Source organism: Rhinolophus hipposideros (genome assembly GCF_964194185.1).
Source record: "Rhinolophus hipposideros genome assembly, chromosome: 9".
NCBI lineage: Eukaryota > Metazoa > Chordata > Mammalia > Chiroptera > Rhinolophidae > Rhinolophus > Rhinolophus hipposideros.
Genome location: NC_138055.1, coordinates 9849342 through 9877084, shown reverse-complemented (window position 1 = coordinate 9877084; position 27743 = coordinate 9849342). Strand labels below are relative to the sequence as shown.

Sequence of the window (27743 nt, the reverse complement as noted above, 5' to 3'; positions counted from 1 at the left end):
TAGTCGGCACGTCCATTTTTCAGAGGAGGAAACTGAAGCTCAGTGAAATGAATTAAAGACATGTACAACACAACATGGATAGTAAGAAGGGAGAGTGGGATTAGACTTCAGATCTTCTCTCTCCAAATCGGCTCCATTGCTCCCTGGCTGGGTGGCCTTGGGGGAGCTAATGAACTTTGGCTGCACCTCTGTTTCCTTGTCTGTAAAATGGGACCAAAGACCTACCTCAGAGAGCTGTGAGGATTAAATGGGATAATGCATATAAAGCACTTGAAAGAGCCACAGAGTAAACACTCGACAAAGGTGGGGAGCTAGTACTACTCTGGGGCATTGAACGAATGATTACATGAATGACTGCAGAACGGAAATGTTCTCCTGCCGTCTACCATCTACCGGAGGGTGGGAAGCCTTCCTTACAAGAAACCGGAGAACCGAAGGCAATTTCCTTTAGATGGAAAGAACGTGCCCCCTGCAGCAGTTTCTCGTGGCAGAAGATTTGGCCATCGCTTTCTCTGTGTGCTTTGCATTCTTGAAGGCTCTTTCCCAAAGCGGAGACAGGGCTGCCGCCCGGAGCAGCCCATCCGCCACCATCTCTCTGGCGATGCTGACAGGGTGGCGTTTTGTGATGATGATGCAGGAAACCTTCCAATAACTGACCCTCCGCTTCGGCAAGAAGCTTTGAATTTTGCAAAACTGCTGGGGCAGAGCAATTTCTCATCTGGCGCTGGCTCACCCAGCAAATTTCACAGCCATCTCTGATGTGCTCTGCCAGACGATTGCCCTCTGCCCGTGTCTTGAGAGTGAACAGATGTGAGCCTCAGAGGAGGGATGGACAAGTGGCCTGAGACCCAGAGAAGCTGGAGTGGTGAGAGGAGGGCAGGTTTCTTCCTGGAGCACATCCAACTTGGTGCCCCAGGCACCGTGGCGAATACAGAAAACGTTAGAATGTTCTCTGTTTTCGCAGCATCACGTTCAATGGCAGCTCCCACGTGGTCCCCCGGCTGCTGCTGCTCTTTCTAATCTGTACCCCTAAATATGGGGTGCACATTGGGCTGTCGTGCACATACCCCCACAGGACAGAGGAATTTAGTGGGTCCGAGCTTGGCTTCTGGGGTCAGATAAACCAGGATGGGCCCCGACTCCAGCACTGTCTTCATTTGGGGTTCGCCCAGAGCAGACCCTGAGTAAGGACCGAGTACCCTGGTTTATTGGAAGCCAGTTTCTGGAAGCACCACTTGGGGAATGGGGCCATAACACATGGAGGAGAAAGGAACAAGGAGGGCGCCACTAAGCCAGCTGCCACAGTGGGCACCTCCGCCCTGCTAGGGACTCGGGGAGACTGCGTGGAGGACGCCTGGAGTCCCCCCAGATGAGGGCTGAGGAAGCTGGTGAGTTCTTACCTGACTCACCTCCCAGCACTGGCAGAGGGCTGTACAGCTGTTCCCCTCGGCACCCTTCCTTGCCCTGAGCAGGGGGGCCAGGCGTCCGCAGCCAGGAAGGCGAGCCTCCGGTCTGCAGTGTAAGTGGGCGGAGGGTGGGGAGCAGCACAGCACCTCTGCGGCCACTCCCCAAGCACACTCGTGAACCTCTGCTTCTGCCTCCCAAGCTGTTAAACAGGGACCATGATATCTATCCAGGGGCTTGGTGTAAGGATTCAGGGAGAGGGGACAAAAGGCACACGGCGGAGGCCATGCCAACAAGCATTGCTGTTATTACAGGTATACCTTGCTACTTGTGTTTCTGGAAGGCCCTTGTCTTGCGTAACCAAAGAACTATTTATCCGTTGAATGCACAGCTTATGTCACATTTTCTATGACACCTACTTTTCTGCATATATTAGTGTCCGAGGGCTGCCGTAACAAATGACCAAACTTGGTGACTTCAAATGACAGAAATTTGTTCTCTCCCAGTTCAGAAGCCCGATTCTGACATCAAAGTGTCAGCAGGGCCGTGCTCCTTCTAAAAGCTCTGGGGGAGGACCCTGCCCGCCTCTTCCAGCTTCTGGTGGCTCCTGGCATTCCTTGGCTTGTGGCGGCTGCATCCCTCCAACCCCGGCCTGCGTCTTCACACGGCCTTCTTCCCTGTGTGTCTTCTCTTTTCCTGTCTCTTAGGATGACACCTGTCGTTGAATTTAGGGCCTGTGATAATCTCGGATGATCTCATCTTGAGAGCCTTACCTTAATTACATCTGCAAAGACCTTTATGCCAAATAAAGTCACATTCTAAGTTCCAAGAGGACATGTCTATTCAATCCACTACACTGCATTTTGTGTTTCATGAACTACTACTGGTAGAATTATTTTTGCTTCATGTACTAACCATAAGGGACTTAAATAACTAGGGGCTAGTCTCCTCCTGTTGCGAGCACTCTCAAGGTGGGGACCATCGGGGACCAGGCTTCTCCTAGCTTCCTATTGGCACCGTCGTCACCAGCTGAGTCTTCAGTCCGCATGGTTGTAAGAAGGCATCCATCTTTGGGCACAAGGCTGCATCCTAGACAAGGTGACAGGGAAGGCAAAGACCAAAAGACCAAGGGGATCCGCTTCTCTAGAAGCTTCCTTGCAAACCCTCCTCCTCCCCCCACCCAGGGATGTATGTTTACGTCTCATAGACCAAAACTGTGCCGCTGGTCAGGTGAGTATTTTTCACAGGGCAAATTGCTGTCCTGCCACCAAATGGGATTGTGATAGAAAGAAAGAGGTGAGAATTAGTGATATGTAGGCAACTATAATCATGAATAGGGAAATACAGTATTGTAATATATAATATAACATAATATAACATAAGTCACTATATAAATTAGAAGTCACATCATAGCTCTTTCCCCATGTTATAAAATAGCCACAATGTCTAGTTTAAAGGACATTAATAATCCCTTTGTGGGTGCCCCCTAACTTTTATCAGCCTCGTCCCTCCCTGCGTTGCGGGAGCCCCTTTTCTGGGCACCCGTGTCAGGCCCTGCGGGAGAGTGGGCCCAGGCTGTGAGAATGAAGGTGAGCCCAGCAGGAGTGGCAGGTGGTGGACATGCTGCCACAAGGAGTCGGTGCCGGAGCCAGGAGGTGGCGAAGGCACCAAGGGGGCAGCAGAAACCCACAGAGGGGACATTAAAGGAGCCTGGTGACAGCAGCACATCAGAGCCTCCCTGAAGTGGCATTCTGAATACTGGATCAGGTTGGGAGGGAGAAAATAGAAAGAACGACCTGGAAACTTCTCTGCCTCTTCAGGACATGGCACCCTCTTTGGATCCATCTGCGTGACATCTGTGCTCAGTAAACATCGGGCAGATGATTGATTCATAAGGTAGCAAGCAGTCAGCGGGAGGTTAAGTAGATTCCTAATGGCCTGTAAGTCAGCTCAGATCACAGCCTCTCAGGGTTGGAAGGGACTCGCTGTCTGGGGAAAGTCTCCTGCTGATGCATGAGTCCTTTCAACAAGTTCCCTCATCTCCGTTTGCACGCCTCTCATGACAGGGCACTCAGCGCCTCACAGGACAGCCCGTCTGACTGCCCAGTAGCTCTAAGGGTAGACAGGGCTCCCTGAGGTTTACTCAAGAGCTGTTGCCCTGTAAATCCTCCTCGTTGTTCCTGATTTTGTGCCCGCAGAATCACAGTAAACCCAGTGCCTGTGCAGGCAGCGCACCCTGCCTTTAATTATGGAAAGGCTTACCATCCTCCACATCAATGCTTCGCTTTCTTGTTCACCCGGGAATGTTCTCCTTTGTTCTATGTGTTTACTCCGTAAAGATGTACTAAGCACCTCCTTTGGCCCAGGGACTGTGTTAGGTGCTGGGGTCACAGTGCTGAGTGATAACTGTGATTCCTGCTGTCAGGAAACCTGACAACCGCATGGGAACGCTAGGCGATGCTGGCCATGACGACGACGGAGGTGAAATTCACATAACATACAATTAATCATTCTAGTGAGTAATCCGGTGGCATTTAGTGTGTTCGTAATCTTGGGCAAATACCATCTCGCTCTAGTTTCAGCCCTTTTTCATCGCTCCAGAAGAACACCCCGTACCCATTACGTAATCATGACCCTTTTCCATCCATCCCCTGGCAACCTTTAGTCTACTTTCTATTTCTATGGATTTTCCTATTATGGATATTTCATTTAAAAAGAATCATGCAGTCTGTGACCTTTTGTGTCTGGCTTCTTTCACTCGGCATAATGTTTTCAAGGTCCATCCATGTTGGAGTACGTGTCTGTACTTCCTTCCTTTTAATGGCTGAATAATATTCCATCAAAGGGATGTACCGCATTTTGATTATCCGTTCACCTACTGAGGGACATTTGGGTTGTTTTCATCTTTTGCATATCATGAATAATGCTGCTATAGACATTTGTATGCAAGCTTCTGTGTGGACATATATTTTCATTCCTCTTGGACGTGTACTTGGAGTGGATTTCTGGGGCACATAGAAATTCTGTGCTTTTGAGGACGTGCCAAATTGCTTTCCACAGTGACTGCACCGTTCTATGCTCTCACCAGTAAGACACGAGGGTACCGATTTCTCCACATCCCTGCCGGTAATTTTTCTTTTCATATTTTGGATTATAGCCATCCTAGTGGGTGTGAAGTTGCATCTCCTTGTGGTTTTGATTTTTCATTTACTTAATGACCAGTATTATTGAACATCTTTACGTGTGCTTTTTGGGCATCTGTATGTCTTCTTTGGAGAAATGTCTGTTCAAGTCCTTTGCCTGTTTTTAAATTGGGTTGGGTGATGGTTAAGGTGATGTGTCAACTTGACTGGGCCATGAGGTACCCAGGTATTTGGCCACACATTATCCTGGGTGTTTCTGGGAGGCTGTTTTTGGATGGGCATAAAACTGAGAAAAGCAGATTGCCCCTCTGCCATGTGGGTGAGCCTCATCCAATCAGTTGAAGGCCTGAATAGAATTTAGAAGCTGACCTCCTCGTGTAACAGAATTCTTCGGCTTGGCTGCCTTCAAACTGGGGCATTGGTTTTTTTCCTGCCTCCAGACTTGAGCTGGAACAACCTGAGTCTCCAGCTTGCTGATTCACCCTCCAGATCTTGGGACTTGTCAGCCTCCATAATCACCTGAGCCAATTCCGTGTAATAAATCTCCTTATATATAAATATTGGTATCGCTATATTTATATCCATATATCTGTCTCTCCTGTTCATTCTGTTTTCTCTGGAGAACCCTGACAATGCTGGTTAGCTGTCTTTTTGTTGTTGAGTTGTAAGAGTTCTTTATATATTCATGATCCTAAACCCTCACCAGATACATGATTTAAAGTTATTTTCTTCCCTTTAGGAAAATAGATTATTAAAGAAGCAATAAACATGAAGTGGAGTGGGTGTTGAAGGAAGCACAAAGCACAAAGGAATGGAAGCTCCATGAGGGTAGGTCTCATCTGGTTTACTTATTGTGGGACTCCCCACTGTGCCTGACACATACTAGGTGCTCAATAAAAAGTTGTATGTAAAAATGAACATGAAACTTGGGTTTCAGTGGGAGTGGAGAAAGCTTCTGAGAGGCAGCCTCATTTAGCTGAGGCTGGAGGCCTGCATAGGAACTAGCCGGGCAGTGGTCCAGGTGGAAGGAAGAGCCTGTGTGAAGGCCCAGAGGAGGGAGAGGACATGGCAGGGTTGAGGAATGGAGCATTCTATCTACTTGGAGCAGACAATACAGGGAGTGATGTAGGGTTGGGGGTCTAAGCAGGGGTGGGGAGAGAGGAGCATGGTGAGATTGGAAGGGGTACGGTACAAAGGGCTTTGTAGGCTGTTAAGGAGTCTGGAGCCCTCTGAGAAACAGAGGAAGCACAAAGCAGTGACTGGTTAATAAATGAGTGGGAGCCCCCCGAAGGCCCCAGGGTGCTCCCAGGCACCCCACAGAGGATGCAGGCGAGGCAGGAGAAGAGCGTGGGGTTTGGCTCAGGATCCAGGTTCCTCGAAGTTTAAATCCTGTCTCTGACCCCGATCGGGCAACGAGTGGCATCAAGCAGATGGGTCTGGAGTCTCGGCCAAGATCCCTAACACTCCCTTTCCTCATTTGCAGAATGGGGATGCTGAGGGTACCCTAACTTGAGTGCCACCAGGCATGGGGCAGCCTGCCCTCGGCGCTGGGGAGCCCCAGGTCTGATCCTCATAAAGATGAGGACACGTCTTCTTCTACCACTTCCCTGAGAAGATACAGGGAGAGCGGAAATGAAAGTAAGTCAGGTGAGGGCCCTTTGTGACAGTGTGGGGTCCAGGCTGGCTGCGCAGGCCCTTCGTTGGCTGGTCTGGCGGGGGAGGATGCGATGTGGGCAGAGCTCCAGACTTCTGTCCTAAGTGTGGAGCCGCCCCGGGTCCTCTGTACACCCGAATAGCAGAGTCGCCCACTTTGAATGTTCCCAGGCTAACTGTCCCTGTAGAGTGGTGGCAGGGGCTCCGGGGGTGGGGTATCTTTACTGTCCGAGCCTGAGCGAGGAGACTGAGTGCTCTGGGAAGAGTTTGAGCAGTTACTATGATGGGTCCATGAGGTAGCGCTTCTTAAGTGCCATGATTGTGTCTGGCGCACGTAGGCACTTAAAATGGACTTGTTGAATGGATGAGTGGTTTCATTTTCTATTTTCATTTTTAGTAGCTGTGTGGTTTGGGCAAGTTACCTAACCTCTCTGAACCTTGGTCTTTTTCACCTGTAACATAGAGACTTCTCTTCCTTGGAGGGTACGGTGTGGATTAAGTGGTGGTATATACCAAGCGTCTGGCACATAGGAGGTGCTCTAAGGAGGAAAAGACAGATTGGGAAAGCAGCTCGGTCCAGCCCCAAAGCTGGAGCCTGGCACTGTCATGTTTTGCAAGCCCATGGCTGACAGAGGAGAGAGTCCCAGCCACGATCTCTCCTCTGCATCCTTCCCCCACTCTGGGCCTGCGTCCTGACCACGTCACTCCATCTTACCCCACTTACCTGCATCCTCTCCTCGCTCCACCCTTGGACGTTCAATCCATCATTTAGTCCCCTGCCCACGTGCAGGCTGACCCCACTCGGATCAAACGCCACTCAGGAACTGGTTTGTGACCCCTCCTCCCGGCCCCAGCTCCCTCCCTCGCTGCTCCCAGCCACCCCCAGACAGAAGGGAGACTGAGGTAATGAATGAGGCTCCTCTGAGCATAGCAGTGAAGGAAACGGGTGTGTTCAGCCGATGAGCAAACCAAGTGGGGGCGGCTGGAGGGCAATGTGGGGGTGACGGGCGGCTGGGAGGCGGGTGGGAGCTGGAGCCCAGATCCTGGGCAGGGAAGGCTCCCCGCTGTGCCCCTCTCTGCTGGCTGCAGCAGAGGGTCTCTGTGGAGGAGGCACTGGTCAGGGTGGGAAAGCAGGAGGTGGGGCCAGACCCTGTTCTGCTCGGCACTTCTGTGTGACCTTGAGTGGGTCACTGGCCGCACCCGGCCTCTGTGGCCACATTTGCGTCATGACACCCTTTTGTGTGCCAGGCCCTGGGATCAGGCAGGGAACCCCACAGATGTGCCTTGGGCATTTCTGATCTCTGGGAGACATAGCCGTATATTAGGTTGTCACACTCTGCCCTCTGACCCCCACCCCCGCGCCCCCTTTTCCCCTGTGATAAATACTTTCTCAGGAAGTTCAGGGGCTCTAACCCCAGCAGGGGTCATATGGCCAGGGTGGCTTTCCTGAGGATGAATAGGCCTGAGCCGGGGCAAGGGGGTGGGGATGCAGGAAGAGCTTAATGGTCCAGGCTGAGGGAACAGCTTGGAGCGGAGCCTTGAGGGAGAAGCCCAAGATGGAGGCTGGGCCATCCCTATGGGCACGGAAGGCCGTGCTTGGATTTTTATGATGGAAACTAATTTATAGAATATTTTATTATAAATATGTTACAAAATAATAAATAAAATAGAATGTATTCTATAATGGGGCAGCCACTAGGTAGTTGTAATCAGAAGAACAAAGGGACCAGATCTGGTTTCGAGAGAGCCCTGGGGGCTCTGAGGTGGAGAGTGCATTGGGGAGGTGGGGGGGTCAGGCACCAGCTGGAGACACACGGGGGTCCAGGGGCTGGGGCGTCTCCCACCAGCATCTTTCAGAGCCTGGTTGATGACAGGTCACGTCCATGCGGTGGTAAAGGTCCCAGTCTATGAAGATGCCAAACCTGAGTGACACACAGTGACTGGAGGTATTGCCTCATTGAAGCGATGCCCACAGTCTGAGCACATGGCAATTGACTGTTGTTGTCAGTGTCACTTGTCATTATACGCCCTCTGACCACACTGCTGCCCCCCACCCTCACAAAGCACCCCCCAACCCCCCATCAACTTGTCCTGACCTTGTCCTGCCCAGGCTCCAGGTAAATCCTTTCTACATCGAGGACCCCGGAGACAATGTCCCGTGTCCCCAGTGGCCCTGCTCACCAACATGCTGTGCTGCTGTGCCATGTGCTGCCCCGAGTCTGAACTGCCCACAGGGCCATCTGGGTGTGGGGCCAGCCCAGGCCAGCGGGCCGCAGCGGCTGTCACTGTTGTCCTGACCTGCCTTCCCCTCGGGCCCCGCACGGGGTTGCCCAGCCCCACCTTGTCCTCAGTGTCCAAAGTCAGGCCTCCTCAGAGCCTCACATAAAACCTGGGTCCACCCTGATCCTGACTGTTGTCACGAGCAGGTGTGCACGTGTGTGCGCATGTGCCCTCACGCCCACCCGCTTGCTCATACTTGCCGTCTCATGCAGACCACCCCGCACCTCCTGTGTCCTGTGTCCTGTGGGCTCTTCAGGGCCTGCTGCTGCTTTGGCCCAATATCCATTTCTGGCCCCCAGTCCCCTCCCAGGCCTGGGCTGTGGGCTGTCCCTGGTTGCCCCCCAGGAAGGTGGCCAGCCCATCCCTGCTCCTCAGCCTGCTCCTTTCCCTTAGCGAGTACCTTCCCCGACAGCCCTGCTAGGGCAATACTGCAGGTTCGGGGAAGGGGCAGGTGGCAGCACTGTGTATGGGGTCCGGAAACCCAACGTGAGAGGGAGAAAGACCACCGCTTCAGTTCCCACCTCGAGGCTGTCGTGGGAAAGAGCAGAACCCACCCTGCAGGGCTGCTGCTGAGCTGCCCACGCAGCTTCTGCCCGCCGCCCGATTCCCACTGGGGACACCTCTTCCTGGCTCTCAGGCCATGAGCTTTTGGTGTCACTGACCCCACCCAGAATAGGCCAACCCTGGCTCCTATCCTCTGGCCACGATGACCGGTTCAGGGAGGGACACAGTTTCCGAACGTGACTGCTGACTGCCGGGCTTGAGGTCCTGGCTCCACCACTTTCTCACAGCGTGATCTTGGACAAACGTTTCACTTCTCTGTGCCTAAGTTTCCTCATCTGTACAACAGAAATACTAACGGCCCCCACTTCGTAGGGTTGTTGTACAGATGGAATCACGGAAGGAGCTCAGCACAGAGTAGGTGCTCAATAAACATTAACTGCAGGTATTCATGGGACTAAATCTGGGGACTTCTGATGGAGTGAATGGGAAAAAGCAGTTTTGTTTTGTTTTGTTTTGTTTTTACTGGTATTGCTGAATATACATAGGGAGGAGCTGCGGGAGGAATTTTGCCATCATGAGGGACAGCCAGCCTGACAGCAAATCCAGCACAAAGGAAAGCAGTGCTCAGAGGTGGGGAAAGAAGGACTGAATCCTATGACATCACTTGAGTCCCTTGATCCCGCCGTTCCTGAAGACCTACCCCTAGACTATTTAGGTACATAACCAATCAAGCCTTTGTTTTTTTCCTTCCTTTTTTGCTTAAGTCACTTTGAGTTGGGTTTCTGTCATTTGTCACAAGAATCTTAATTGTTATCCATCCATCCATCCATCCATCCATCCATCCACGACTCCCAGCTGTGTGGGCTTAGAAACATCATTTCCTCTCTAAGACTGAGTGTCTGCATCTGTAAAGTGGGAGTTTCATCGTCTACTTTATGGGGTGGTTTCAAGGATTAACGGGCAACCCCCGTGCCCATCACCAAATGGTACCATGCTCAGTACCAAATGCAGAGGAGGGGCTCAGTAAATTTCTCTTCCATCCCATCTTTTCTGTCTAAATCCTGTGCAGATATGTCTGGAAAGCCAAGGCAGGATCCCTGGGTCGGATCCTCCTGAGCAGCAGAATCCAATTGGTACAGCCTTTATTGTTTCTCCAGCATTTTCCAGAAGGATGGTGGCATTTGAGGGCCGGAGGGGGACAGGGGGAGTAAAAAATAACATAAACAAACTGAACAGAAACGCAGGAGGGCAGCAAGAGGGGCGGAGATTGGGGGTTTGGTGTAGAGAGGTGGGAGACCTAGGGCAGTCAGAGCCTCTTAGCTTTCAGCCACCAGAGTGGAGAATTCTGCAAAAGAAAATGACAAAGAGGTGAGTCAGAGGTGGACGGTGCAGAAGAGACTGGCGACAGCCTGACCGTTGGGTATCCTGCACGGTGCTTTCTATTAGTTTTCACATCTGCTGTGGAAGTCCTGGAGTGATGGCATGTGTGAATGTGGGAATGAATGAATGAATGAATGGATAAATGAATGAATGAAGTGAGATGGGAAATGGTGAGCCTACCATACCTTTGGTTTCATGGTGTCATGCCACCCATAATTATTAATGATAACTGCACTAATAATAGCAACGATGATTTTCTGAACGTTTGTGATATGCCAGTCACTATTCTAAGTACTTTATATACAATATCTTAGTTGAACCTGACAGTAATCCTGTAATGAGTATTTTATCATTATGCCCATGCTACAGATGAGGAAACAGGCTCAGAGTCCAGCAGTTTTTATAAGGTCACACAGCTACTAAGAAGCAGACCCAGGATTCAGACCCAGGTCTGTGCCACTTTGACGTCTTGTTAACCACCTGGGTCTCATTGTTTCCCAAGGATCACCAGCAGAATCTAAGAAGACACAGACTCCCAGGCCCTGGCCTTGGAATTTCTGACTTCGGAGGTCTGGGAAAAGGGATGAGTTATTTTATTTGTTAGAAGGTGATTCTGGTGAGCAGCCATCTTCAGGAACCACTGTGCGCTCATCCTCTTCAGGGACAGAGCAAGACCCTGAGTACGTGACATCTCCGCACAGCTCAGAGGGATGAGCGTATCCACAGAGGGGCTCAGAATGAGCTGGACTCTGTCTCACACAGCTCCTCGTTTAGCTTCACACTAAGGAAAACTGGAGGTATTGTCTCCATTTTACAGGAGGGAAAACTGAGGCCCAGAGATGAGACGTGACTTTGCAGAGCCTCCAGATGAGGGGAGATGCAGGGGAAAAGGAGATGGCCCCTACTCCACAGGAGCTTCTGGTCTAGTCGGGGAGGAAGACAATATCCGGCAGGAAGTGCTCCACACTGCTGGCCTTTTCACTGAAGCTCAGGTATATTGAAGACATTCCGACCTCAGGATCTTTGCACCTGCTGTTCGCGCCCCCTGGTCCACTCTCCAGACTTTCTCTTGGCTAGCTCCTTCTCACTCACCTGGACCCAGCCCACATGTCACCCTCCAAGGCACCTTCTCTGACCATTCTGGAGAAAGCAGTGACCCTCCTCTACCATGATCCTCTTTGCTGTCACCATTTTTTATTATATCCACAGCACTTACCACTCTCCAAACACTTTTGAGTATATTCTGGTGTATTCATTTATTGTCTGCCTCCCCCGTTGGAACATAAAGCTCCAGATGCCACTCGTCTTGTTCACTGCTCCGTCCCACCCCCTGGCTCAGCCCCCGACACGGAGGGCGTCGGGCATGTTTGTGAAAAGGCCAAAGAGGCACCGAGACTTGATCGTGTCACAGGGAGAAGAGGTGCCTTCTAGTTAAGGTGTCAGCAAAAGCTTCAGTGGGAAGGTGGCTTCTGATAGAACCCTGTTAGCAGACGTAGGATTCCCATGGAAGAAAAGATGGAGGGGAAGGGATGGCAGAGGGGGGCTTTCACCATCAGGACTCAGAGGACAGAAACAATGGCGTGTATTTGGGAAAGACCCAGTAGCTGGGCTGGACTAGTATGTTGTATGATAGGACGAGTACAGCTGCAAAGGCCTGGGCCCCAGGTGGCTCTGCCGCTGCTGGGCTGTGTGACCTCAGACGCCTAGCCTCTCTGAGCCTCACTGTCCTTATCCATAAAGGAAGCAAGTCGACTCTGCATCTTGAGTTGGGGGTCATCGGAAGAGACGTACTGGAGTACAGGGGGTGCTGAGCTCTCACTGTGAACCCCCCCTGCCCATTTTCCATGGCCTCTGAACTGTGGGGTCCTCCCTGTGGTGGTTACAGGGGGTGCTGCTCAGCAGCCAGCTCTTCTGAGACCTTGATGTAGAATAAAGGGGGGCCCAGGGAGTTTCTCCTCTGTGGTTTTTCTCTCTAGGAGACAAGAGAGAACAAAAAGGAGTTTGCCATCCTCTGCCACTATGGGTCCTTGAGATGGCATGACTCAGCCTGCCAGAGAGTGTGGGCCCCCGTAGCCTCTAGAAAATTCAGTGTCATAAGGTGGAGATAGTGTGGGTAAGGGTCAAGAGTTAGGGTTCCAGGCCGAGCCCGGCCTTGTGTCCTGGGAAATGTCCATCCCTGTGTGTGAGTTCCCCCCTCATCAGTGGAGTGAAAGGAGAAGCAGTAACAATTCCCTTGAGAGACAAACGAAAAACTAGATGTGAAATGGCTTCAAAGAAGCCACGAGAAGTATCTGGGGCTCCCTTGAGGCTCGCCCTGCCCTCCCCAGACTTTGGTTGAAGCACATGTGTCATGTCTTAGTTTTCACCACGGTACCAGGGCTACATAACATGTTAGCATTAGAGGGCGCTGGGGGAGGGGTACACAGAGCTCTGTCCTACTATTGCAGCTCTTCTGTAAGCCAGAACTATCTCCAGGTAAAAAAAAAACAAAACCAACCAGACCAACACGTGCCGTCGCCATAGAAATAACCAGCTGCTGATGGCCACATGGAGGGACTCGTACCTGAGCTTCTCACCTTTCTGAGGTCTGACCTGGGAAGTGGATACTGCCTTCTCCTGTCCCCAGGCTGTCCCTGAGAATAGGAAAGGCAGATGACCGGATGTGGGGGCCTGGATATCAACTCAAGGTAGGACGGGGGGGGGGGGCCTCCAGCTGGTCCTGAGAACCCCGGGGTCACAGGCTGGGTGGTAACAATGCGTGGCGGGGACATAACCCCAACACCAAACCCTCTAAAAATCCCTCCCACGAACCAGGTGTCAAAGTGTTTTTCTTTCTCAGCCAATGAGCACCTGTGATCCTAGAGCAACTCATAGGGCAGGTGGTTCTTTGAGATGTCTTTTATGGACATTGTCCATTTTTATAGAATTAAAAAATTACGATTTATTGAATGCCTACATTGGAGTGTTTTGCATATATTATCTCATTAAACGCTCACCATTATCCCACGGGAGAGATGCTTTTGTTTGCATTTTAGAGATGGGGAAACTGAGGCCCAAGGGTGCAGTGGCTCGACCAAGGTCACATAGCAGATGTGATTCAAGCTATGCTCTTGGGCTTCCTTCTTTACCCTGGACGTTCCCAAACTAGTCTGGCCTAAGTATAGAGAGACACTTGAACCAGCTCAGATACTGCCACCGGCCATGACTCTGTCACATCAGCCCTTTTTTATTTACTTCTTGGTACTTAGCATTCTCTGGAATGATCTTATTTATGTACTTATTGGCCTTCTCCTACTAGGATGTAAATTCCAGCAGGGCAGGGAGTCCCATCTGTCTTGTTCACCATGCTCCTCGTAATAGAACAGGCCTGGCACAGCAGGTGCTAGTAAACAAATACCTGATGGATGGACTGATGGGTGGAGAGCTGGCTGGCTGGCTGGGTGGCTCCTGAGTTCTCCTGAGGGTTCAAGTACTGACTTAACCTCGCATAATTCTCACAAGAGCCTGGGAGGTAAGTGAGATGATTCCCACTTTACAGATGGGGAAATAGAGGTCTGGGGAGGTGAAGTGTCAGCATCACATGGGAAATAAGAGGCAGAGGCAGGACCTGGTCTGTGGTCTCAGGAACACCCCCTACATGAATATGGAGAGGCCATTCCTGATTGGGCCAACATCCCAGGTGGGGTAGAAACATGAGCTCTCTCTAGATTCACCTGCCATTCAATTGGAAATTGGCCAGAACCAGTATATCCTGTCCTTGGGCACCGAGTTGCTCTGTCCTGGGATAAAGGAGACGTGAATCCGTCTGCCAACGCCAGCTCATGGAGAGACTGTTAGGAGGGAAAATTGGTCCTCACCCTCTCCCGGCCTGCATTGACCCTCACCCTAGAAATGATGAGTTCCCCTAACTCTCACCCTAGAAATGACAGGCTCCCATGCTCATCAGTAAAGAGCTCGTTAATCGCTTTCACACTGGAGGGCATCTGGCACAGTCAGCATGCGGGGGACCAAGGAACACTTTTCAGGGGATTCCCCGAAGGTGGAAAGTCAGGCATTTTGGGGTCCAACTATGGGAGAGATTTTGAACCTTTGGGGTTTTTAAAAGCCTCTGCAAACAGACCCCTCTGCTCAACCTGGGATCCACTCTGACGCAGCCAGGATATCACAATGGCCATATGCCCTGGGTTTTTGCAGAAAACAAAGGATTCTAATTTTATCGTCCCAGAACGTGGAGAAGGGCACTTTGTAGACAAATTGAGGGCAGGGGTCACCTCTTCTGCTCCATTTGTGTCTCCCTCAGGGCAGAGCTCTTAGGAGCAAGCCAATTAACGAGCAGTCTCCTATCAAAAAAAGTCTCCTCTAAAATGTCCATGTCCCTCCTTAGAGAAAAACAAATGAGCAAACATACAAAGACCCTGTCAAGTCTAGGTCATCTGAGTTGGCGGTAGGATGCTGGGATGGAGATTGGGCGTCGGAGGAACAGGGTTCTAGTTTTGGCTCTGCCATCACTCATGTCCTGCACAAGACACCTTACCCTTCCACGTCTTGGTTTTCTTATCTGCAGTGTCGGGTCTAGAAGACACCTTTCCAGCGCTCCCACAGTGTTTGGAGTACAGGAGCTGGGAATCCATTCCCAACTCCCATTTCGTGCTTCTGTGACCTTGGACGAGCTACTTTATCTCATCGTGCCTCAGTTTCCTCCTCTGTACAATGGAGCTCCTTGGATTGTTCAGAGGAAGCAGCACTAAAGCTCTGTCACAGGCCTGGTTCATGGCCAGCACTCAGCCATTGGTAGCTATTGTTATCAAGATGCTTCTACAGCTCTAAGCCTATGAAATGCCTGGTTACTGCCTGTCACGGAGCAAGGTCTCCACCAATGGCACTGTAGCTTCTGTTTCTTGGCATTATTGTTGTCCCCCACCACTTCCTGTCCCCACCTAGTACCTGCATACAACCTTCTCGCAACCCTGGAGCTGAATCTTGTTCCATCATTTCCTGGTTGGGTGGCCTTAGATCACTACTTTCCTCTCCAAGCCTCAGTTTTCTCATTTGTAGAGTGGGTATGATCATGCCTACTTGCATGGCTATTGGGAAGACGAGATGAGCAAACACAGAAAGGGCCTGGCACATAGTAGGTGGTCTATACATGTTAGTCCAACCTCCCTAGGATCTCAGCACAACTGCCATAGGTTGGAGCTCTGAAGTAATAGCCACACAAATTGTGAAACTAAGACCAGGAAAATGTAAACAGACAGAGGGCACGAGAAGCCTAAGGATCAAGCAGCTGACCTGGTAGAAGTTTCTGACACTGCCTATCCCATCCGAGTTAGGATCCCACCTCCAGCATCCATGGAAACTCAGTCTTTGACACTCAGTTTCCACATCTGTAAAATGGGGATATTGAGTCTCATCAGGTTATGGTGAGGGCTACAGGAGACAATGGATGAGAGGTGCCGTTTACAGTGGCGCCTGGCACACAGAGGGAATGAAGTGAAATCAGTCTTATTGGAGAGAGGCAGCGAGGGAATGTGCCTTTGGAGGGATCCAGAGTCCTCCATCCTATTAGAATGCAAGTACAGCCCTCTGTTTGCAGTAGAAGCCTCACCCAAAGCCTCTGGGGCCAGCTTACTGGTTTCTTCATCATCCAATCAGAAAGAGAGGTAGGGGTGGGGGCTGGGGAGCTGCAGATACAGGGTCAGAGGATGGGAGGACTCAGTTCTTTCCCTTAGGAAACTGAAATTAGCCTAATTAGGTCTGTCCCAGTCCTGGGTGCTGTGGGGATTGGACAAATTTAGAAGCCATTGACAGGTGAGACCAGCACACGCTGATAGCCCGCAGTGAAACTGAGACGGACATTGAGTCAGCGCCTGGAAGGCTCTTTCCTTCCCTCTGTCGTGATGACCAGGATGAAGGCACCGACCTCCTGTTATCACCTCGCCTCTAAATAGCTCCTGGGCTGGGTTTCTTATAAGTTGCTATTGCAAACAGAGATCACTTTCTGAACCCTGAGAACGGGGAGGCAGGGTCATCCGGGGGCATGCCAGGTGGCCTCAAGGAGCCTGCGTAAACAGTTCTGGGGGCTCAGGCTGTCCCAGGCACTGCCTTGTGTGTCGTCCCGTTTCATCCTCTCTGGCTCTCTCATCCCCATTTTAGTTACAGGGAAACTAAGGCTGAGAGTCACTCGGCCAGGAAGATTCTAACTCAGGCCTGACTCAGGCCAGGGTGTGTCTCCTCAGAGGTTGGAGTAGAAGTTGCCCTGGATTCTGACTCAAGCTACAACCCAGAGGCAGGAGAGGAATCAATGGAGAGGGAGTGTCTTCTCGCTGCCCTGTTTACAGGAGGGCAGTTATATAAGGAGTGCTGCTTTCTCTCCCTCTGCTAAATCTTACCTAGTGCAGCCTAAGGCCAGGGTTAGGGAGTTCCACGTGGGAAGTAAAGCCGCATCTTACTAAGCACTGAAACCGTTGATAACTTGAATGTCTCAGCTCAGCCTGTGGAGGGAGTGGCAGAGTCAGGAGACCGGTTCCATTAGACCAAGGATTTGCTTTGTGACTTTGGCACTTCCTGTCTACTGGACCTTGGTTTCCACATCTCAGTATTGAACACAGACTCTGTCCCCCAGACCTTATCAGGCTGGTGGAGGATGCAGTAAGATGGGACAAAACACTACACCGTAGGGCCCTGCCATCAGGACTGCGGGCTGGCCCTGATAAGCACATCCGGCCTGCCTTGGAAATCCAATCTCATAGGGGCTGGCGGGCTAGCATTACAGGGAGGCTGGCAAGACTCCTTCCATCCTTCTCACTTCCCTCCCATCTGAGACTCAATTTCATCTCTGAGGACTGGTATTCCACTACTTCCAAAGGGTTTCGGGGTGGCTTCCAAAAGAAAGCACTGACATAAAATAAGAGGAAAGGAATCATTTCCAGAGCACTCACTTAATTCAAGCAACAAGCCTTTGAGGTGGGTATTTTTAGCCCCGCTTTGGGGTGAGGAAATGGATGCCCAGAGAGAGGAAAGTTTGGCCAGTCCCGCGCGGTAGCACGCATGCTGATGCCACGATTGTTTCTACCGGACTTCCGGTGTTTCAGCCCCAAGGTTTCCTCCCCTCTCCCACCTCCCATGTTGTTCCATAGGCTACATAAGGATAAAAGAGAACAGGTTTTGCCAGAAGAAAGCAGAAGAGACAAAAATGTCTTGAGGCACGTGAGTGGAGCCGACTGCAAAGGTCAGGCAATCATTATGACTAAATTTTTTTAGCAACAGAAGCAAAAAGCACACCATAAGCTCTTGAGTTAAATAGGCGTGAAGCACAGGAAACGGGATCGGGTTTCAGGGAAGATGGAACCAGGATTGCCTGCGTGCTTGTATGGGGCACGCATACCTCGTCTGCAGCCTAGTGGGGAGGAGTGAGATATGGGGAATCAAGGTGTCAAGGTTTGCAGAAGGCCCCCATGCTGAATAGCTGTGTGGTCCTGGGCAAGTTGCCCCACTTTCCTGAGCCTCAGTTTCCTTGTCTGTGCAGTGATGGTGTATCTTGAGAAGCTGTTGTGTGGACTGAATGAGCTAAAAGAAGGAAGGCCAGGGTGCAGGCCCCAACACACAGGAAGTGCCCCAGGGATGGTAATCGCTATTCCTTTCCGCCTGCACATTCAATGTGGGCAGACACCGGGTGTGGAGAGCCCGGGCTGGGGACACATGCCCGTGTGAGAGGCAGGGTGGCAGAAGGTCCTGGCTGGACCTCTGAGCCCCAATCCCCGCTCTGCTACTGAGTGGCCCTGGGCATGTTGCTTAACCTCTCAGTGCCTCAGTTTCCTCATTTGTAAAATGGGAAGAATGATGGTACTTGCTTTATAAGATTATTGTACTGCAATGGTTCTCCAAGTGTGGTCCTTGGATTATCAGCACCATTTGGGAGCTTGGTCCCCACCCCACCCAGCAATCAGAAACTGGGGAATGGGGCATGGCCATCTTGTTGTGAAAAGCCCTCCAGGTGATTCTCACTCAGGACCCACCATTGCAAAGGGCGAGTGCGTGGAAGGAATATGCCACTCAGTCTCACCTATTTGTGCCCAACTGACCTTTTGGGCAACTTCCACCTATGTCCAGCTTCTCTTTTTCTGCCTTAAAACCCCCCTTTACTAGCTCTGCACTTGGGTGGCCTTTGAGAATCAATCGACCACATCTATAAAAGTCTGAGCTTCCTGGAAGCAGTTGCCCTAGAGATGCGAATGCAAAGGGTTATTATTAGAACTTTGTCTTTCTCTCCCCTCCCTTCAGTCTGGGGTCCTCAAGAACTTGGTCAATGTCACTCACCTTCAGAAGGGCAAACAGAGCTGGAGATGGAGGTAGTCCCTGCTTCTAGAATCCCCAGCGCCTGCTACATGCAAGCCCCCCAGCCCACATACATCTCCAATCTTAGCTGGCAGACCTCTTCCTTCCCTCCACCCCACACTCCCTCATCATTCCATCCCCAGAGCTAGACACATTTGTTCGTTCGTTTGTTCGTTCATTCGTTCGTTCGTTCATTCATTCATTCATTCATTCATTCATTCATTCAACAAACTTTTCTTGTGCCCCTACCATGTGCCAGGTCTTATTCTAGGTGCTGGGGTCAGCACTGAACAAAACAAAGTTCCTGCTCTTGTGGAACTGACATCCCAGTGGGGGAGATAGAAACAAGCAATAAGTCAATAAATAAATCATCTTATGGTGGGAGGTCACTAAACTGAGTGAATGAATGAAGCGAGGAGCACAGGCATGTGTTTTGGATCTAAACAGACTTGTACTCCAATCTTGACCTTGTCTCCTCTGAGGTGTGGACCTGTAGGCAAACCATTAGCCTCTCTGAGCCTCAGTGTCCTCATCTATCAAATGGGGATAGTAACAGTATCCATCTCACATAGCTAGGAAGTTTCAATGTTAGATGTTATTGATATCGTTATTCAAGGTCACACAGCCGAGCCTAACTGCCGAGCTGGGCCTCTCCTAGAGGTTTATTCCCTGGGGCATCCGTGGAGTCCCAGCTCTGGAAGGGACCCCCGTGGCTGGCTAGAGATGTGACTCCTGACTTTAAAGAGCAGGCATGGTCACAGGGCTTCTGCGACATGCCCCAGGCCCCACCATGCGTTGAAAGCAGCCTCCAGCTGGGAAGCTGGGCTTATACTGTTCAATCTTTAAAGGGAGCAGGCAGCAAAGCAGAACTAGAATCCCCTGGGGCTCTGCCTCCCATCTGCCTGTTGGGCAACATCACCCCATCCCTCCCATCACCCTCCAGAAAATGTACTGTGTTTGGGGCAGAAGTGGCTCGGGGGAGGTGTCTGCATCTTTTCACATCAGAAGCATGAAGTGTGGGGCCCCAGCACCGCAAGTGATCTTGCCCTCCCACCCCAATTGTGTCCTGGCAGACAGACCTGGGTTTGAATTCACTGTCACCTCGGGCACTGGAGCTGCTGTTTCTGCATCGACACCTATGTCCTCAGTCGTCTCAAGGTCAAATGTGACATTTGTGTAGAACCAGCACTAGGCTGGGCACACATTACACGCCCTGGTAATATTTCTCTGTCCCCTCTTCCTCTGGGCAAATCAGTCATCTCGCCCCTTTCTAAACATGCCCAGCCTTAGTGCCTTTGCGGATACCAGCGCCTTGCCTGGCCTTCCTTCCACTGCCCTCCCAGCCGGAGGCATTGCGCCCACAGCCTCCAGACCTGCATGATCGCCTGCTGTCGTGCCCTCTCCGCAGAGCTCCTCTGTGCCTCCCGGCCTCTGCCTGTATCGCTGTTGCTTTGTGTTACGTGTACATAGGACTGCAAGCAACATGCAGGTAGATGAGAAATAGCGTCTCACTGCTGTTTGCTGGGCACTTACTATACGCCCTGGCTGTGCGCTCAGCGCTCCCTTAAGTCCTGTCAGGGACTCCTCACACAATCCCAGTGAGGTATGTATGATGGTGCCCAATTTACAGGTGAAGAAACGGGGGCTCAAGGGCACCCAGCCAGGAAATGGTGTCTCTGGGGGTTGGGCCTAATTCGACTTTCCTTCCCCCATTGCCTGGCACAGGGTTGCCTCTCCGTAAATGTCTTTTGGAAGAGTTTAGTGAGCTCTTTGGGATCTGAGTTCAGCAAGGAGGGAGCGAGGGAGGCAAGCAGGCCAGAATCTGGCCTTTCTTCATCATTTAGGTGGTTGCTGAGCAGCTAGTCATGAAGACCCTGCCTCGGGCTTCTGGGCGGTGGCGTATTGGCTACACATAAAAATGGGAGGCAGGTCTGCAGGCCTGGGATGGGCTCACGGTGGGAATCTGGGATCGGGTAGAGCTACCTGATAAGTGGTTTGGTGAGGATGGGTGTGTAGGGAGTGTGCCACTCACCAGAGTCACCAAGACCAGCCACCAGTTTCTCTCCAGCACCCTCTGTTCTGGCTCCTTTAAAACTACCTCCCTCCTCCCCAGCCACAAACAGGGCAGCTGGCATCACAAGGCCAGGCAACTTGCTGTCTCTGACCTTGACAGAGGTTCTCTGTTCTTGTTTCTGGCATAAAACTTTAATAAACTATGCCCACGTTCAGAATCCTGTACCTTTCCTAAAGCAATTTTCTGTCTATGGCCACTTAATTTTCACAACAAGCCCAAGGAAGTCTTAGGACAAAACTGCGTATCCCATTTGTCTGGTATGGGATCGGAAGTCTGGTCAAGGTCACAGCTGGCGAAGGACAGAGGAAGCAGAGCATGGGGGCAGCTATGGGCTCAACGCTGGGTGCAAAAAGGATGACTGCAATTAACAGACACGTAATAGCACTTGCTCTGTGCCAGAGACTATTCTAAACACTTTACACATGAACACATCTGATCCCCACGACAATCCTAGAGATGAGAATTATCCTCAGTTCAGAGATGAGAAAATTGAAGGCCTAAAGAAGTTAGGTACCTGAATTGCCCAAAGTCACACAGCTAGAAAGTGGCAGGGCTGGGATTTGACCCCAGACAACCTGAATCTAGAGGCCAACACCTCCATGCAGTTTTCTCTTAGCCCGGCAGAAAGGATGGCCCAGAAGCAGGTGCAGCAGAGCATGTTGGAAAGCGTTATTCAGACCTGGTTCAAAATTCCTGCTTCACCAGAAATTCCTGTCCTAGCTCTTTGACCAGGTTAAGCATCTTCAACCTCAGTTAGCCACCAGCAAAATGGAGATAACTCTTAAGGATATTGTGATGCTAAGAAAGAGAATGATGATGGGATGTACTCTGTGAATACAGGTTAGATCTGAATAGAGAAGGATGGGAGATGTTGGACCACCAGCCCCTCACCTGTTCTGAAAACAAAGCTTGAAAGGCAAGCTATTCCGTTTCCTAATTCCCAGCCGATCCCTGGCTGGCTATTTTTCCTGGCTCTCCTACAATGCTGGAACCTTGGACTTAGGTGAAGCCAAAACAGGTTCTGAGACTTGACGTTACAAGACACCCGGACAAGATGTTGAGGAGGATAGGAGATAAGGAATTTCCATCCCTGGAATCTGAGAACGTGAGAGCCGGCAAGGTCCTGGGGGATCAGTTGGCCTCATCTCCTTGGGTTACAGATTGGAGACTAAGGCCCAGAGGAAGAGAGAGAGTACCCAAGGTCACACAGCCGTTTGGGAAGAGCTGGGATCAGAACCCAGCAAAAGTGCAGGCAAAGTTGAGGGAAAATCCCACACTCTCCTGAATTCTCCACAAGGTAGGAGAAAAAAAAGAATGTGTTCCTTTGGGGTTGTTCAAATTTAGAAAAAAATATACCAGATTTTCTTTGCCTGGCTCACACAACAGAGCCCCTCAGACCTAACCGATTGCCTTTTCTCTTCTGATCGTGGGGAGTGCGGGACCCCTCCTCTCCTTTTCACGTGGCAGACATAGCGCTGAGCTTTTAGCATCCAGACATCCCAAGACCCACCATGTGCCCAGGCCCCAGGTCATGGCTACTCACCATCGACCCCAATCTTGCCGTCTCCATCCTTGTCTCCAGCGGCCAGCAGCGTCTTGGTTTCTTTAGCAGACAGGTCTCTGGCATCTGCTGAGAAGCCCTTAAGGATGGATCTGGGAAGAAAAGCCAAGGAGGGAGTCAGGTCTCGTCACCTTGCAGGAACACAGGATGGATGGTGGGCTGGCATCTGTGCTGGGGACGCGGGCAGAGGGGCCAGGCAGCCCGGGCTGTGGCTGTGCCTTTGTGGGTGGGTGTGTGGGAAGGACAGGCTGTCCTCAGTGAAGGGTTGACCTCACTTCAGGCAGGGCCCCTGCACTTGTTTATTTATTCAGCCAACACAACCAACACAAAAGTGTCTTCCGTGTGCTGGGCCATCCTGGAAACTGGGGGCACAGAGATGGTCCTAGGAAACTGCCTGCAGAAATGAGGAGGGTCAAGTACTCTGACAGGGACCGTGCAGTGTGATGGATGCAATGAAGAGGCAGCAGAGACAGCTACTGAAAGGGCACATCCATCCCACCTGGGGTGAGAAGTGTCGGGGGAGGCTTCCTGGAAAAAGTGATACCTGGAGGACAGGGAGAAGCCAGCGCGCGCGCGTGTGTGTGTGTGTGTGTGTGCATGCGCACATGCATTGGGCATAGAAGTTGTGGGTGGGTAGAAGTTTCTAGACAAAGGGTATCCTTGTGGGATGGTTTGGGGTGAGGCTGGATGGATGGGGAAGTCCCTACTTGAAAGGCTCCACTCCACACCCTCCTCTTTCTCTTTCTGACAAAATTCGAGGCAGCCTTGTCCAGAGTGATATAAGGCACAGCCGGGAAATGCAAAACTGCATCAGCAAAGGAGCTTTGCTTTGCTCCCCTGACTCCCGAAGCCCCAAAGCTCATCCTGCAACCCTGATTTGCCCAGAAACTGCTCTAGCGACACTGGTACAGAAAAGTGGGGGTCTGTGGGGTGGCGGAAGGTGCCTTTTAGACAAATGCAAAATCAATGCAATCCTCGAGCTAGTTCTCTCTGTGTAGCCTGTGGTGGTAGGCAGAGAAAAACGGCCTCTTCAGTTGTATTAAATTATTAAGTAGCATCATTCCATTAGCAATATTAAGTGGCGACAGTTTAACCTAGTTAGTTACACTTTCTGCTGAGGATTTTATTCTTCCGGAAGCGACAGTGGTCGGGCAGGGTTGTTTTCTGTGAAGGATGCAGAGAGAAGGGCAGATCTGATGGGAACGTAGAAGCAGGAGTCCCAGTCCCTACTCCCTCTCCCCGAGCCTCAGGCTGGGCAGCCCCCGCAGCCCTCAGTTTACCCCAGCTCATCCTCCTCAATGAAGCCACTCTTGTCCTTATCCAGGATGTGGAACACCTTCTTCACATCATCCGGGCTCTTTTTCTTCAGGCCGACCATTTGGAAGAACTTTCTGTGGTCGAAGGAATCGGCAGCTGTGGGGGTGGGGGTGGAGAAGTGTGGGTTAAAATGAGGACAAAGAAGGGGCAGCAGCAAAGGGGGGAGAATGGGGTGTGTCACAGCATTTATTGATGGACTCCTCTGTGCCAGTCCTGGGGGACGAGGGGATGGGCCTCCATTAGAGGGCTGAGGGATGCCAGCCAGGACACGAGCGGGGGCTTTGTCCAAGGTCACCCCGTCGCTAGAGGTGGAAGAGGTCCCCACATTTCACTGGCTCCCAAGCCCCCACCCTTCACTGTACCCTTTGCTGATGGTGGGGGTAGCCTTGGAAGGCAGAGGGTTCCTGGTTTTCCGGAAGCCTTTTGTGTGGCGTCTGAGTGGAAGTGGGCAGGGGAATTGGAGGGGGTGTGAAAATGGTGTGTGTTTTGGGGGTGGGGGAGTGGGATCAGGAGTGAGGGCAGGAGCCACCTTTTCTTTGGTCACCAATGGTGTTGCCGGAAAATTAACACAAAAAGGACAAATTTCTCTCAAGGTCACATAGTGAGAGAAAGACCGGGAGGACCCAGGAGTCCTGGCTTTGCTGCAGAAATCCATTCCAGTGGGACTTGGGGGGTGTTAGAAAGCTCGCCAGGAATTCAGAGGGAGCAAGGTGGGTCAAGGAGAAGTGGGTGGGTTATCACAGGGCCCTGGGAGGGTGGCTTTTCCCAGCTTCTTCATGCCCAGGGGAAGAGGCACCAAGCAGAAAGGAAATGGGACCCCCTCCCAATTTTCTATGTCTTGAGCATCTTTCTAAGAACATCCAGGAAAGGGTACCATGTTAGGCCAAGTAACATGTGTGTGTGTGTGGGGGGGGTCCTGTTGCGAGTCATGTTCTCCTCCGCTCACCCCAGGCAGGAGGGAAGGGAAGTTGCTCCACCTCTGACACTAGGGTGGGGGACCAAGGCCTGGATGGGACCGCAGTTCTAATCTCCCTTCTGCCTACTAGGTGGCTGTTGGCAAGTTTCTGACCCTCTCCCAGCCCCAGTTTGCCCCATCCTGGTAATGGGAGGGCGGGGGAAGGAAGGCAGCTAAGTGCTGGAGTCCAGGGCAGCTCACGGAGGTGAGAGCCTGCTTCCCTCCCCGGGCAGCTCAGGGGGCTGGAAGTTGCAAGCTCTGAGGATGGCCCGGCAGGGTGGGGCCAGGAGCGGGAAGGTCACCTGGCTCGCGGGCTCCTTGGACGGGGGCTCTGAACCCCGGAGTGGGGCTTGGGACAGTGGTGGGGCCAGCCCCAGCCACCAATGGACGAGAAGAGCCCTGTCCAGAGTGGGGGTCGAGGAAAGGGGTCGGAGACAAGGCGTGCATGCCTGTAGCCCCTTCCACATGCCTGGAAGGGGAAGCCCCGAGCGCCCACGAGGACCCGAAGGTCATCACCCTGGGTCCAGGACCCCAGTGCTCCCAGCTCGGCCACCTGGCCACCCAGCATTTGGCGCCCGCGATGTCGGTTTCAGGGCGCCCGGCCTCCCCACCCGTTCCACGTCCCTCCTGGATGGAGTTTGGGAAAATGCTGAGGACACCCCCTCCCCGGCCCGCGGGCACCCGACGACAGGCATGGACAGGGGGGCGCCGGGGCGGACTGCCGGCCGCCGGGGCGCTGGGGCCGGGGTGGTGGGTGAGGGGAGAGGGCTGGGGAGGGGAGCGCGCTGCTCACCGGCAAAGGCCCCCACTGCCTTCTTGATGTCCTCAACGCTGAGCAAGTCTGTTATCGACATCCTGCAACTGTTTGAGCGGGCAGAGCAAGTGCGAAAAGATTAAAAAGTGCTTTTCTCATCATTTCTGCTCATATGACCGGCGCTGCAGTGCTGCGCGCCGGGCGCACGCGGGCGGGCCTGGCGCGGAGCCAGGGGGCGCGGGGCCGGGCGCGCAGCCAGAGCAGCTCCGTCCCGCCGCTCGCCCGTCCCGCGGCCGCCCCCGCCCCCGCCGGGGGTCCTGCCCATCCCAGGGGCTACGACCGGGGCGCCGGGGCAAGTGTGGGGGACCTCTGGAATTTATGGGGCGCCGGTGTCACCAGCCGGGTCTGGAGGGTTCGCTGGCCCTCAAGGGCACGCAGGAGGCGCCGGCCTGGTGGTGCAACGCAGGGTCTCGGGTCGGTGCTTCTCGGAGGGTGTCCCGCCGCTTCGCGGAGAATATGGGAGGCAGGGGCCAGACCTACGCCCTCTGGGCCCCGTGGCCCTGCTCCCATTCTCTCTCTGCTCCTACCTCAGCCTCCGCTCCTGTCTGTCCTGGTTGCAAATTTATGCTGCAAAATCTGAGCGCTGAGGTCTGGAAACCTGACCCACTGGACGCTGGGAGGGGGTGGCACAGGTAGGCGGGCTCTCCGCGGGCTCTCCGCGGGTGCCCCGTCCCACATCTGCTCAGGGTGCGCTACTGAAACCTTTTTTTTTTTTTTCCCTCGTCTGACTTTTCAAAGAACCCTTCTCAGATCCCCATAGCGACTTGCTTTCCTGGTCTCCTGAGCCGTGGAATATAGTGCGGTCCAGACTCCTCCGGTCCCCACAAAACTTTTGGGGGAAGGTAGTGGGAGAGGCTACTTGAAATCTCTCTGCACCCTCCTGGAGACCAGAAGGCCCAGGTTTGGGGAGAGGGTGGCCCCTTTAGACCATAGTTTCCAGACAACCTAAGCAGGTTTGATGGCCTGACCGTCATCTCTGGGAAATGTGACACTTCCTAATCTTTATGCAGCCAGAAACCAGTTGCATTCTTTCCCACGGTCTCCCAAGGATTCACACGGCAACCAGCTGCCTCTAGCATGTGGGGAGCACTGGACAGGGAGTCAGGAGGCCTGGGGTCTTGATCTGCGGTTGCATGAAGTCCGCTGTCATCTTGGCTTGTGACCTTCCCCATCTCTAGGGTTCTGTCTCCCTCTCTTGTGTTCATGGTGTTGGTTCCTAAGTTGGGATCTTGAGACTCCAATTTAAAGTGTGGGCAACTGGCAGGGGCTAAGAACCCTGGCCTTTGGGGATGGGGTGCCGGGTAGAGCTATCTAGCTGCCCCGTACCTCAAGTGCCCTCACACTGTCAACACTGTCTCCCTCTGCTCCGCCCTGGATGGCTGCCCTTCCTGGAAACCTTAGGACACTGCTGGCTCTGGCTGCCCCCTCCTTGTGAGTCAGCTCCTTCAGGCAATAGCCCACCAGCCGAGGCTGCAGTTCCTGACCTGGAGCCCTCAGCAGCCCCTGCTGCCCCACCCCAGCCTGGCTGTTAACTTGGACATACTGGGCTTCTGTGCTATCTATCAAGCCCCAGGTTCAGTTCACTCCCGAGACTTTTGTTGGAAAATCTGTTTCCCCAGCTGTACTGGTGGGGAAACTGAGGCCAGAGCGAGTCAGTGAAGGCTCTAAGGACATGCAGGGAGGCAGTGGCCCAGAGGGGCCGCCCCCAGGGCCGCGAACTTGGAGTTCAGTGACCCCCTCCGTGGGCCTCCTCCCCAGTGCTCCGGACCCAGCCCCATGGCTGAGCCGCAGAACGGCTCCTTGAGAGCCCCCAAGCACTGACCCCTGCGTCAGGGGCTCCACAGAGGCCCATCCTTCTCCATGTCTCCTGCTGCAAAGCCTCCCGGCGGCTCGACACACACCACGGCATCAGCGTGTCATTAGGTCAGCCGTCCACACCCCTTCTCCCTGCCTCCTCTGATGGCATCGCTGGAGTCCACAGATGTCTGGCTCCACCCTTTCCTCCTACAGGTGGGGAACCTGAGGCCCAGCCAGGAGTGAGGACGGAGATCCCAGGATGTCGTACTCTCGGGCCTGCACTCCACAGCTGCCTACCTTCCGGCAGCCTTCACCCCAGCCCTTGTGTCACTGGGGAAAGGGGAGATGTGGCTGTCCCTTCCAGCTGGCCTCCTCCCCACTGTATCCCTCCATCTTCCTCCAACCTCAGTAGCTGCCACTCACCTCAGGTAGGGGTGGAGGGCTGGAACCTGCCGTGAAATGCTGGGCTGCTGGGAGGTCCTGTTGGGAAGTGAGCCTGTGGTGGGATGGCCGCCTATATAGGCTTC

At 52.7% G+C, this 27743-nt stretch overlaps 1 protein-coding gene and 1 long non-coding RNA gene across 5 annotated transcripts in view; one reads left to right on the top strand and one right to left on the bottom strand.

Annotated features, from left to right (window-relative positions):
• The window catches only part of LOC308502930, a 21921-nt gene extending 8613 nt beyond the window's left edge, over window positions 1-13308 (top strand). The window contains exons 2-4 of one of the 2 annotated variants that reach the window (XR_013994109.1): window positions 5287-5375; window positions 6031-6185; window positions 10734-13308. This is a non-coding gene — a long non-coding RNA (uncharacterized lncRNA). The remainder of the gene's footprint in view (window positions 1-5286; window positions 5376-6030; window positions 6186-10733) is intronic. The other variant, XR_013994110.1, reaches the window with a different exon arrangement.
• PVALB (parvalbumin) lies at window positions 10110-27743 on the bottom strand. Of its 3 annotated transcripts, none has more exons than XM_081061553.1 (5): window positions 27640-27743; window positions 25399-25466; window positions 23614-23746; window positions 22316-22425; window positions 10110-10329 (listed from the first exon to the last, which is right to left on the bottom strand). In XM_081061553.1, the coding sequence occupies exons 2-5, from the start codon at window positions 25457-25459 to the stop codon at window positions 10301-10303; spliced, it is 333 nt and encodes a 110-aa protein (XP_080917679.1). In that variant the 5' UTR covers window positions 25460-25466; window positions 27640-27743; the 3' UTR covers window positions 10110-10300. The 3 variants fall into 3 exon arrangements, with proteins under 3 accessions (XP_080917679.1, XP_080917678.1, XP_080917677.1); XM_081061552.1 differs by lacking the exon at window positions 27640-27743 and adding an exon at window positions 25947-26039; XM_081061551.1 differs by lacking the exon at window positions 27640-27743 and adding an exon at window positions 25727-25956.